Here is a 12,885-nt window from a genome sequence, read left to right on the forward strand (position 1 = left end):
CATAAACCATCGTCCTAGAGGAGAAAACCTCAATTAAATGCATAGCGCTGACATTGACATCCAGAATATACGGATTCCAATCTGCGCCCCTCTCAACCGCTCTGTGGATCTGTGCTGTTGGTTCGGCGTGGCGTGCAGTCGGTCTCTTCCTCCGGTTGTGTAATATTTTTCTAGCCCAGCTTCACACTCCTACACCCTCAGAAAAAAACCTCCGCTATCATCTAAACGAACAAGGGAAGGAACAAGGATTGGAACATTTAGGCCCTATTGTAGTTTTTTGCTTTGATTTGCAACTGAGTTTTCTATCAGATTATTTTCGATTTACATTGCGCAAGGGCTATGCAAGTGGGAAGGTTCTGGTTCCGGTTCTGGGTGTGATACAACCGTGAATTTGGATACCCAAGTAAAAACAGCATTAACAGTGGTACTAAAAGGGATCAGTTCCGGCGGCATCCCCACCTCCTCGTTCTCCTCTTCCCGGCTCTATGTCGAGTAATGGTCGGCTTGCCTTGCTGGATGCACCACGCTCTCTCCGGATCGTCGACGGCACCCCTTCCAACCGCAGATCCCCATTTTCGGCGGAAAACTTCAAAGAGCTAAAGGCTACATATGGAAACTGGGGATCAGAATTTTTGGAAAAAGGAAATCTAGCGCTTGTTTAATTTGTTTTCGACTTGATTTATCTGTTTCTTTACTAATTAATTCATTAATTCATTGGGCTTGATTTCTTCATTCCATTGTTGGTTGATTTATCAAATTGATGCAAGCCCTATAGTATTTTACTTTCTTATATAATATAGACCCCAGGATTATTTTCGTTTGTTTCTACTGGACTTGAATTGTCCATTTATTTAAATATGTTCTTCTTATTATGATATATGTCCTTCATTTCCCGTCCCTGTTTCTCTCCTTGCTTTTCCCTCTTGACTAGAATAGCCCAAACGTAGGGTTATTCAAACATAATTAAACATAAAATATATAGAAATTCAGGATTATATGACAACAATAATTGTAATTAATTTCGCATCTAAGAGACATATTGACTTGCCAGGCAGAATTGTTGTAAACCTACCATTACTCTAACACCACCCCCACCCTCTTCTCTTCATCCATTTGAGCTCATATTAATTCAGTGCTATCCATAGAACAGTACTTATCTGCAAACCTTGCACATCAAGAAACAGTTGCCAGCGATCTACATGTGTTAAGTGCTACACTGTAAAGCACGAGACAAAAGCTAGTCTCAAAGCGTAATAGCATACTGAATTTTGATTGAGACTATCCCCTTATTCCATTTATATTAAAGTCTCTCTCTACTTATCACTTACTGTGATTGTATATTATACATAATATTATCTTTACATTAGTAGGTTTATGCTACAACTGCAAGTGTAGGCTAGTTGTAGTTATAGGGATAACAGTTGACGGTATAGTCCATTTTAGAGGCCATTACCTTGTCCATAATTCTTATATTTTGGGGTAACATTTAGTAAGAACACATCTGGGGAGAGAGACACTGCGTCCTCCTCCCCAAACTACCCTAAAAGGAAACCCAATTTCTCTTAGTCAGTCCTCACCCAAACGCAACCATAAAGTTCCTACCGCATCCACCTCCTTCCCCCTCCTTTCGCTCAAATATATCCCATTTTTTTAGTTTGGTTTGGTCCCGTAAATTTTCAAATATTTATTTCCTATATATAAAGAGGAAAGGGGGTCCCCCTTTCATGGAATGCGGAAATATGGGTCTGTTTGACCGCGGAGTTCAGATGCTATTGACCACTGTGGGCGCATTTGCCGCCTTCAGTCTCATGACCATCGCGGTAGGCACGGACTACTGGCTGTACTCGCGCGGCACGTGCAAGTCAAAGTCGGTCAGCGATAACGAGACCAGCAAGAAGAACGAAGAGGTGATGACCCATTCGGGATTGTGGAGGACGTGTTGCTTAGAAGGTAAGTGAGCCACATGCGTTTTGCAGTCACTTTATTTCCTCCATGTCAGTATACCATAGTGATTACATTTTAACCTGTAGCTACATGTAGCAAGACCTATCCCACTCGTTGACGTTATAACTTTTATCCCTTCCTTTGCTTTTCTACTGACATATGCCATGTGGATCAGGTTTAGCTTAAGCCCCATACAGTGTATCAGACACAGAATTGGGCCAATAAACTACTGTAAGAACCCTCCATTTCACACCTCTTAGGCCTATACACAATCCCCAAGTGACACCTTCAAAACATGACTTTCTACGTTCTTTGCCACCAGTCGATTCAATTGTTCAAAACAGCACCATTTTTCAAAAATTTCTAATTGTGATAACATATGAAAATGACTAATGCACAACAGCAACAGAGAGTCAGCCATTCCTGTCAAAGGTCTATTTCCATCCTGACCCCACATTTGACCCCGGGATGATGGGGTGCCATAACAGTGCTTGTCATTTACCCTTTGAACTGGCTGTGCTTAGTATTTTCCGAGGTGTCAAACGCAGTCACCTCTCAAGCGCAGGTTCAAGACCACCTCCCACGTCTTGACTTGACACACACCGGCGTCTTGTTTCCTGTCATGCACCGGCGGAGGCGTCGGATGCTGACTTTGAGCGTGGCAGTGTAACCTTGTGAGGTCACGCAGCGTTACACATCTGCTCATCTTCTTAGCAGAGAGATTCGCACAGGCCTCCTGTCTTTCTGCACACTCCTCTGTCATGTGACAAGCAGTAAGCAGTCAGTCTCAGGTCAGATCTCTGCTCTAACAGCCTGAGGTGAAGTCAGCCCCAGGAAGTGGTTTATGAAAATAATGTCAGTGCCACTCAACTGTAAAGATCTGATGATTTGAACTCTTAAAAATGTGAATGTTTGCACAGAATAAAGTTATGTGTTTTTTGGCATGTTAAATTCACAATGGCAAAAATGTATTACAAAATTGGAAATTACAAAGACATATTTTTATTTTGAGAGTTTCCTGGACAATGAAAGTACTGTTGTATGTTAATTTCTTCATCGACATCACTGGGTGATTTTGACCAAGGTAGGATGGCTGACGTTGGCCACATCTGTCAGGGCGGCTCTCTGCATCTGTTCTCCTGTGCTAGCCAGGATATACAGTGGGAGGGGCATTAGGTTAACTACAGATGTGGAGAGGTTTTCAAAGTCTTCGATTTTTAACCTCTGTTGAAAATTCACACTTTTCTGTGAAGGTGGAGAAAATCAGTGGTGTGATGTGACTGGCCTTTGCCTTAGTCAGGCCGTTATCTAATTAACAGACAATTGTACATAGTCCAGACCTGACCAAAATCTCCTATCCTTGGCACAAGGTAAATTACAATTACAAAGCCCATATGCCGCAGCTTCTCTTTTGTGGCAAGATAACAGCCGCAATCCTTTGAATCAGTGATCAAAATGGCAGGAAATAAACACTGATTTGTAATTTGCGATTCATGAATGGTCTCAGGCCTTGATGAGGGGAGGAAGCGGAGAACGGCACCATCGCATTTACACATCGAGGTCAGATTCATTTGAATACCAATTCAAACGACTTCCTGCTGTGGAAATTGGGCTTTAAAAAACCGCAATCGGGTAAATTTATTCATGGGTAATTAGCACAATTTATTCCGAAATCTGGGATATTGAAAAATAGGAAGTAAACTACAGAGCCGGGTGCAGCTGCAGTGGAGTATAAGCAGCAGCTCAGCCACAAGAAGCTCCTGCTGCAGACCAGGTGTGGTGCTGCTCTGTCTGCCATCTCAGGTGGATACTGTAACTACAGCATGTAGAGGTTCATGCCAATGCTGAAATCAAGTGGAACATCATCATCCCACACCTTATGTCTCATATATTGGTAGCTACCTTGTTGCGATGGATGATGATGCATCCTGTCTGTATCACAACTGACAATGCAGACAGTGATTTGCTGTAGCCCAGCTCTGGCCCACTCATACAGCTCATGTTGTGGGCCCAGGTGGGCGAGGGGTTGTGTTTGTTTAATCAGCTCCTGGAGAGGAGAGCCCCTGATCACAGAGGGGAATACCCACACACCCATCTACCACTCTACTGCTCACTCCAGTCACTGTAATACCATACATAGCCTCACCCATGAGAAAGTAACCGTATAGGCTGTGTGTGTGTGTGTGTGTGTGCATGTATGTACGTGTGTGGGGGTGTTTATGCATGTGTGCGTGTTTGTGTAAAGGTAGATGCACTTCTCACTGATCTCGCTCTCCTGTGAACATTCAGGTCCTTTTCGGTCTCCAGCACTGGAATGAGAGTGGAGCTCTTCGATGGTTCCGTAAAATATGGCTCATATAGATTTACACTTGTTTTCACTAGTCGCCTGTACTATCAGTCATACTGAAAATGCAATAGCATATGCCATCGCCAAAGCATGGGATTCATTTGTGAAATCTCACAGTTGCCCTTGGAGCTGGTTCATATGAATGTCCCTTGATCTGTTACAGTGTTTGATTCAATTTTCCTGATATCAGAGAAACCAAAAGATGTGTGCTATCAGCAAAGAGCCCTCCACAAGATTTGGCAACTATGTACCCCTGGCCTACTATTTGGGCAAACAACCTCTAACAGGAGTAACACAGTCTCACGAAGAAGGTCAAAGATTAGAGTTCAGCATCACCACATTTCTATGCTTGCTTCACTCATTCACATCAAATGAGACGCAGCCATGTTTATATATTTTGTATTGTAATTTGCGCTGTATTATACAGTATATTGTATTATGTAGGTGGGTGGCCTTGTGCGAGCCGGGACGGCTTATAGGGCAGGATTCATCTCCTGTTTCTGAAGCGTGAGTTAGAGGAAGGAGGTTATTTAATATTATGTAGTGTTATGTATATTATGTATATTATTCACATTTACATGTTAGTCATTTAGCAGACACTCTTATCCAGAGTGACTTACAGTAGTGTATATACATTTTCATACTTTTTTGTACTGGTCCCCAAGGGAATCGAACCCACAACCCATGCTCTACCAACAGGAGGATTATGTATATTATATTATGTATTTTAGGTATTTTATTTGTTGTTTTGTTTCCTGTTTGGAAACCCAGGAAGAGTAATTGGGGACCCCAATAAAATACAAAATGCCTCTTCTATAGTGAGAAATAAATATCCAAGACTACATTTTAAACACAGAATTAAATCCTTTGGAGCCTCTATTGTCATAGTCACCCTAATACACTAGCACCCAGTTATACTAGCAGTTATACTGGCAGTAAGACTGGCCTATGCTTTGGAAGACTGTGCAAACTAGTCTGTGTATTATTGCCATACTGAGGCAGAGCCATACAAAGGGGAAGAGGTGGGGGGATTCATCTGGGGCTATGTTCTGTGTGTGTGTGTGTGTTAAGCATACGGTAAACATGCGTGGTGCTGATGGATTGGGCCCCAGAGGGAGGGGGGGACACTGCTCCATCCTGTCTGGGCTGGGCGACTGCCTACCGGAGCATCCGCGTTGGTCGGCGCAGCCTCCTCTCCTCACAGCCAGGTATAGCACACCGCCACACCTCGCTCCACGCTAATCTGCCCTATTCATCTTCATTACAGCACCCCCCTCTGCCTCGGCTATAGGAGGAGAAACGGAGGAAGGGAGAAGGGGGGAGGGGGGGGGGGGGGGGGGGCAGGCAGGAGGTGCAAAAGAGGATGGGAGAAAATGCTTTGACAAAAGAGGGCCACTTTGGTGGCAGTGTTCCCCCCCTTTTTTCCTATCACCTGTTATATGAGTTGTGTTCTTCAGCAAGACCAATAATTCACACCCCTGCCTCTGGGTTCACTGGCAGAGCCGTTTTCCATGAAGGACTATCAACAATAGATGGAATACATGTGCTTTGTTTGCGACCTCAATGCCGTTTGTAAGAGTAGTCCAAAGCTTTGTGATGCCATATGAATGAGAATATATGGGGGCCAGCTTTACTCTGCATGAAAAAAAAAAGCGTGAAATTCACCCACTTGGTATCCTTTCCTGGTTTCTCAGTTCTGGAAATGGACTGGTGCTGAAGAGAATGTATGTAGGATGGTTGGGGAAATGAATGACCAAACTCCAGGACTTGTTCGTGTGGCCTCCCTCGGTTCCTTCCTGTCAATCATCTTGAGAATATACCAGTGTGTGTGTACATGCACTGTATCTTATGGTACATGCACTGTATCTTATGAGTTTGTGGGTGTGGCATTGACATTCATGCATTTTTTAACACAGATGTGGGAGTAATCTACTAGTGTTTTCTCCATGCGTATGTTTTTGTTGGTGTATGTGTGTTTGAGCCTGAGCACTTGTTTGTGTGTGTGTGTGTGTGTGTGTACACACGTTTGTGTGTGTGTGTGTGTGTCTGTGTGTGTCTGTGTGTGTGTGGGTGTGCGTGTGAATGTTTACACGCGTGTGTGCATACATGCGTGTGTATATATTCAGTATGTGTGTGTGAGAGAGACAGAGAATGAGAGATAGTGCAGAGATCATTGGGCTGGGCAGTGCCGGTGCTCCAGAGCAGGATTAGTCTCATAGTCCAATCAGATAAGGATTACTCCGGCTGGCACATGCCCACACAGGCTAATGACCCGACCCTAAAGTGGCATTAGGCTGTATTATGACACAGCTCCACTGTACACCAGCTGCATGGGCAGGATTACATGCCCGCATTATCTCCATCAAGGAATCCAAGCGCAGCCACACACACCAGAGTACTGGATGGCTGTATCAAGTTGAATACAGAGTACTACATCCGTGGCAATTCAGAGTGGTCTGGTCTTCAACCACTTGTTGAGGTAGGGGCAATAGTGGTTCATGGACAATCCCTCCCTTAGTGTTTCAGTGGACTGGCTATCCACACTCGGAGGGTTGTGGAATGACATCTGCCCCAGTCACATCCCTCCACTCAGCTGCTATCTCAGCTGAGTAAAGTGACTGGGCTCTATTGCACTGTCACCTCTCCCAGAGTCCAGAGATAGATGGGATTCATTTAGCTCTGACCTGTCTGCCACTGTGGCTACAGTAGCTCTGCTCTGCTCTGCTGGGACTGCAGACAGACACTACTGGTCTGGACTGTTTTATTGGTCTGTACGCTGGCCCACTCTATTGCCCACTAAGGCCTGATTATTACAGTACAGTCATTACTGGATGGGGCTGTGTGAGACTCAATCACCTTCATTACAGAAGTACAGTGTCTGTGTTGTCAGTCTGTCTGTCATTGTCCCACTGTGGAGATGGCCATGTACTGTAATTCTACTCCTCCAAATGTACTGTACATTGCCTTGGGGTTTCCTCTTATTGGAGAGAGAGTGAATAGTGGGAGTGATTATGGTTCAGTACAGTCTGATATGCTGTTGCAGTGTTCTGGTCATCTGGAGGTCAATCACTAAGCCCATCCTTTCTGGCGTTATAACATGCTTTAGTACAGCGAAGGTTATATCAGTTTCCTATCTGGTTTCCTCATTCTCATTCTATGCTACAGTATAGTGGAGGTGTGTAGTATGTAGGAGTCTCTGTGCTATTCTGAATCTCCCCTCCCCCACACTTAGCTTACTGTACCTGTCAGAGAAGGCCTCTCCTGGCTTGGCAGCGATGTGAAGCAGCATATTCCTCATCTCCATCTCCTCCATGTGCCTGTGTTGTGTGATGGGCTATGGAGGGGGAGATGCCATAGTAATTGGTTTAGGGTATGATTAATGGCACTGATGGCTTTGATCGATGGGAGACATGCTGTAAACTTTGGTGGCCCTGTCCCATAAAAGCCGCCCGCCTGCACGCCCGCCTGCCCGCTCAGCGTGTAAGAGTCCCCCTGCTCCACTGAACGAGAGGGCCGGTCGTAAATTAGAAAAAAGGACACGTGTCAAAGAGGGGACGGCGTCCGGGTCACCACATGATAATTACACCAGTCCCCTCCAGTCCCTGAAACTCGTGTGTGTGTGTGTGTGTTTGTGTGTGTGTGTGTGTGTTTGTGTGTGTGTGTGGCTCTAGCCTTGATTTACACATGTTATTTTTAGCTGCAGTCAGTTGTGTTGAGGGGGAGTCTATCTTTATCCTACATGGCCAGGGAACAAATCAATAGTGCACATGGGCTGGGCAGCTGGGCCAGTCATACCCTGGGCCAGTCATCATACCCTGGGCCAGTCATCATACCCTGGGCCAGTCATACTCTGGGCCAGTCATACCCTGGGCCAGTCATCATACCCTGGGCCAGTCATACCCTGGGCCAGTCATACTCTGGGCCAGTCATACCCTGGTTTATGTAACACTACTGAATGGACAGGGGTCACTGGACTCTGGCTGCCAACAGAAGTTATTGTACCGATTACAGCTGACTGTTACATTACACAAACTGGATGAAAATACATGTGATGCACTGACACCAGAGACAGTGAGATGAGACTGAAATAAATGAATGTATCCTGGCAGGATATTGTATGGTCACAGGCACAAATAAATAGTGTAATTTCAATGGAAGTGTAAACATTAGGCTGTTCACTGGTCCTAACAACACAGTAGTCTCTTACCTTGGTTCCACATCGGCAGCCATTTTCTTAAGCAGTGGAAATCTCCCAAAGAGACCCCATAGTAAATAATAATTAACCTCAGATACAATCCATTCATTTTAAGGAGGTGAGATCCACTCCTTTTTCCTGCGATAGTGAGGAGAAACTACAGCAATCTGCCTTTTGATTAATTGGTTGTGTCCACAGTGCAGTTCATTTGCCATCTATTACACCGTATTTGCTTCGTGTCAGCGCGGAGCCCAAACACACTGCATCATCCCGGAGAGTGGGGGTGGGGAGTGGGTAGAATCTGTCTGCTCCCCAACCCCCTGCCATACTGCATGGGGTGTGAGGTGAGCCTGCACCTGCACCTGGATCCAGTAGGACCAAGGCCCCGGTCCTTCACGGGGTTACGACTCCAGCCCTAGCCCAGCAGGCTCTCAGTGTTGCTGGGGAGAGGGGACTGAGATGTTCCCACCTCTGTAGAGCCCTCTTAGCACCTAGTGGGAAAGGTGCTGACAGCTCCACTCCCTGCCTGGTCCAGGAGTCTGAGGGAGTGAGCCCAGGCCAAGGCAGAGCCAGAGCTACTTTGACCTGGGCAAGGAGGAGAGTGGCAGGGACAGGGGTGGCCATGCAGGCATAGACCAGGGCATGGTGGAGGACAGAGAAGGGGGCTAACAGCAGCTCCAGAGGGAACTGTGGCAGATGGACCAGGATGAGATATAGGGCAGAGGGCAGCGGAGACGTTAGAGACATGCAATATAAACGGGCACATCAAGGGAGGATGTAGTGATGATATACTGTTAGATGGCAAAGGGGATAAGTGGGCAATGTGTGTGAAGTGCACTTTCAGGATATTTAGGTATATCTACTGTAGATAGTGTAACTCCAGTTTCATATAGTCTGCAATCAATGTGTTTTACGTATAACAATACAATGGAGTTAGACAGAGTTGTAATATGAGCTGTGCAGAGTTTTGAGGGTATTGGATTTCTGCACAGCTAAAGAGTTGAGTCCTGACTGCAGGGCAGACAGAGTAATGATTTTGTTGTACTCACCTGTGCCCCTCGTTTCTTTTACCATTGTCAATCGACCCGGGTCAGAGAGAGTAATGTCACATTTTTACAACGTTATTGACAAGTACAATTTGAGGTTGCAAAGGCAAATGGAAATCTTTCTCACAGCACACTGACTGAATGTCTTCTGTGCCTTACCTCCTTTTAGGGATGTCGGTGGCCATGTTTGTATGGCCTGTGCTCTGACTGTGTGTCAGTCTCCAAAGATGGGACTGCCCACTGTGTGTGTGTGTGTGTGTGTGTGTGTGTGTGTGTGTGTACTCGAGCGCGTGCGTGTGGGGCTGCTCAGATGGTCCTGTTTACTGCACTCCAGAGTGAGTTTTTACTGTCACAGCAAATGGTGCTGTTGGGAAAACAAACACTTGTAATGAGACTCTATCTATCAAATGAGAGCATCAGAAACTGCTCCAAGCTAAGAAAAAAAATGGAAGGTGCTGATGTCACCGGGCTGACTTGAATGGGAGTAATGGTGTTGACAAGGTCAAAGGGAGATTGCTGAACATTTGATTATTGGTTGAAAAAAAGGCCTATTTATAATTATGCAATGCAAATATGTATTTATTTTTAAACAGAAAAACATTATTAAAGCCATCCCATTTTAACCTACACAAACCTTGTGTAAGTTACACTCAATGTTATTTCAGAATGAATCTGTCACACCTTTTATCTTACCTGTGAATTATAGCTTTAGCAGTGATGGAGTGAGTCGGGCGGTTAATCTGAAGGCTGATGATGTAATATGTTCCCTACAGGAAATGATGTAAACCTGGTGTCCAGGTAGCGCTGACACTCGATTATTCATGTCTATGGAGGGATAATGTATGCGCCCTGACTCTGAAGCTTAGCCACAGCCTTTGCCAAAATGCTGACGACGCATCTGATTTTCCTGAAGATAAAAAGACAATGCTACAGTAATCTCCAGATCAGGTCGAATCAGGGAGTTTGTCAAAATGAAGGTGCTACTGTTATCATTGCGACATATTGATGTAGCTGGGGATAAGACCCTGCTAAGTCACAGAGGAAGATGATGCAACACTTCCTGTCCAGCCCATCACATTTGACCCCTTCTGACCCACTCCTTTGTGTGTTTGTGTTTGTGTGTGTGTGTGTGTGTGTGTGTGTGTGTGTGTGTGTGTTTGCTCATTGTCTGTGTGTCTCTGAGTGCAGTAAGGAACAGTATAGATTTTTTATGGGGAGCAGCGTGGCTTTGCTTTGCTCTCTCAGATCGCTTTCCAGGACAGGGAGTCTCTCATGATCACAACATCGTGCACATGGACTGCTCCTGTGCCATAACACACATACACACACATATTCACAACCAGGGTAAGAAGGATTCCTCACTATCACAGCAAGTGTGCACCACACTCTTACTGACACACATACCTGAAACACACATGCATACAAAGAGGGAGAAATACAGAAGTTTGTACTTGAACCAGCCTAATGGTGCTGTAACCACCATACCCCAGACCTGCTTGTCACATGGGGTTGCACAAGTCAAAAAGGAACATATTGTATCAAAATGAAGGTAAGTTGCGATGATGGGCTATAAGGAGCATGGCTTTGTGAAGACAGCAGCAAAATTTTTATTTATTTATTTATTTATTTTTTTTTTTTTTTTATTATTTATTTTTTTTTCCGGGGGGAAGGATCAGCTTAATATTGCAGATAGATTGTATCTTCTATCAATGTAATTGTCTGCATCACTTCCAATCCCCCATATTTTTTTTTATTTTTTATATATATATATTCCCCTTTATTACTTTTCAACCCCACCATCCTTTCCCTACTTGGAGTAAATTAGTGAACAACAACGCCCAGGCCTCTACTTCCGGTCCATACTCACTATCTACACCTTATGGACAGAGTTAATTTTACAATAATTCTATATCTATATATATATATATATATACATACATACATACACATACACACACACATACATATATATATATATATATATATATACATATATATATACATATACATATACACATCTATTTATTTTTTTTCTCCTGAACTTCTTCTACTCTCAACCTCTCCGATCATCTTCATGATGTCCATCCGGTTTGCCTCTAAATGCCATATCTTTCTAACTGTGCTCCTTCCCAAAAGCTCCCAACATACAACCTATATACTTATTATGGACACAGTATGCTTACATTATTAGCTATCTTTGTTATTATTTGTTGTTATTTGTTATTAGTCCCATCCTTCAACTCTATTCAATACCTCCCATCTATCTCTTAACACCATCCATATAGGATTTCTATTTGCCATATATATTTCAACCATACTGTGATGTTTTACAAAAGTTCTGAACCTTTCTATTCTCATTGCTTCTACAGATTGTGAATTAAAAATAAACATTTTTGCTAAAAGTATTATTATATTATTGATTGATTGACTATGACTTTTCAGATCACCCAGTAATGCTACCTGCAAGGTTAGTTCCAGGTAAATATTGCAATCCTTTAGCCATTCCTGGACCTGTGTCCAAAAACAAGCTACAAATGGACAGAACCAAAACAAATGATCTAATGATTCTATCTCTTCACAGCAAAATCTGCAGAGCTGGGAAGATTGTATCCCCCATATAAATAACATTCTATTGGTAGCAAGAATTTTATATAATAATTTAAATTGAAAGATTCTAATTTTTGAATCCGGTGTCGTTTTGCGTGTCAGTTCATAAACACTATGCCATGGGATCGGTACGTCAAAGATCTCTTCCCAACTATTTTGCAATCTATATGGGACTGCTGTCAATCCTTTGGTCCTTAAGTGAAACTGATATACTTTTTTATTTATCACAGTTTTCCTTAACCAATTATGTTCTTTAATGCAAGGCCGACAGACAAGTTCCTTACTTTCTCCCCCTTCAACTTTCCTCTTCCACTTTTGCGGTATGGCTGCAATTATTTGGTTGTAATTTTGGGTAGAGCAGACATTTCCATATGTTTTTATTAGCTGCATGTGCGACATAACTCCACCAGTCCTACCGATGATATCATTTACGAAGATTATACCTTTTTTAAACATTCTGTCAATAAATATAGGTTTTTTGTCAATTAGTATATTTGAATTTAACCACAATATTTGTTGCATTATTTGTTCTGTCGTTTCTGGAGGATTAAATTGAAATTGTAACCAACTTTCTATGGCTTGTTTTAGAAATAGTGACATTTGGGAGATTATTTCCTTTTCAAATAACTGAAAGTGAGAGGTTGTAATCTGAATAAAGGGAAAAACGCCTTTCTTGAACAGTGGGTGAGACAATCTTACTAATTTGCTTGAGAACCAGTTCGGATTTAAGTATAACTTTTGGATGA

At 43.4% G+C, this 12,885-nt stretch overlaps 1 protein-coding gene across 1 annotated transcript in view; it reads left to right on the forward strand.

Moving 5' to 3' along the window:
- Nucleotides 1-1,724: 1,724 nt before the first annotated feature.
- The window catches only part of cacng2a (calcium channel, voltage-dependent, gamma subunit 2a), a gene marked incomplete at both ends in the record, with an annotated part of 70,767 nt that continues 59,606 nt past the window's right edge, over nucleotides 1,725-12,885 (forward strand). Inside the window, one exon of the mRNA XM_084146210.1 lies at nucleotides 1,725-1,950. Within this exon, the coding sequence (XP_084002336.1) occupies nucleotides 1,725-1,950 (226 nt within the window). The remainder of the gene's footprint in view (nucleotides 1,951-12,885) is intronic.

This window comes from Coregonus lavaretus (genome assembly GCF_964263955.1).
Source record: "Coregonus lavaretus genome assembly, chromosome: 28".
Lineage (NCBI taxonomy): Eukaryota > Metazoa > Chordata > Actinopteri > Salmoniformes > Salmonidae > Coregonus > Coregonus lavaretus.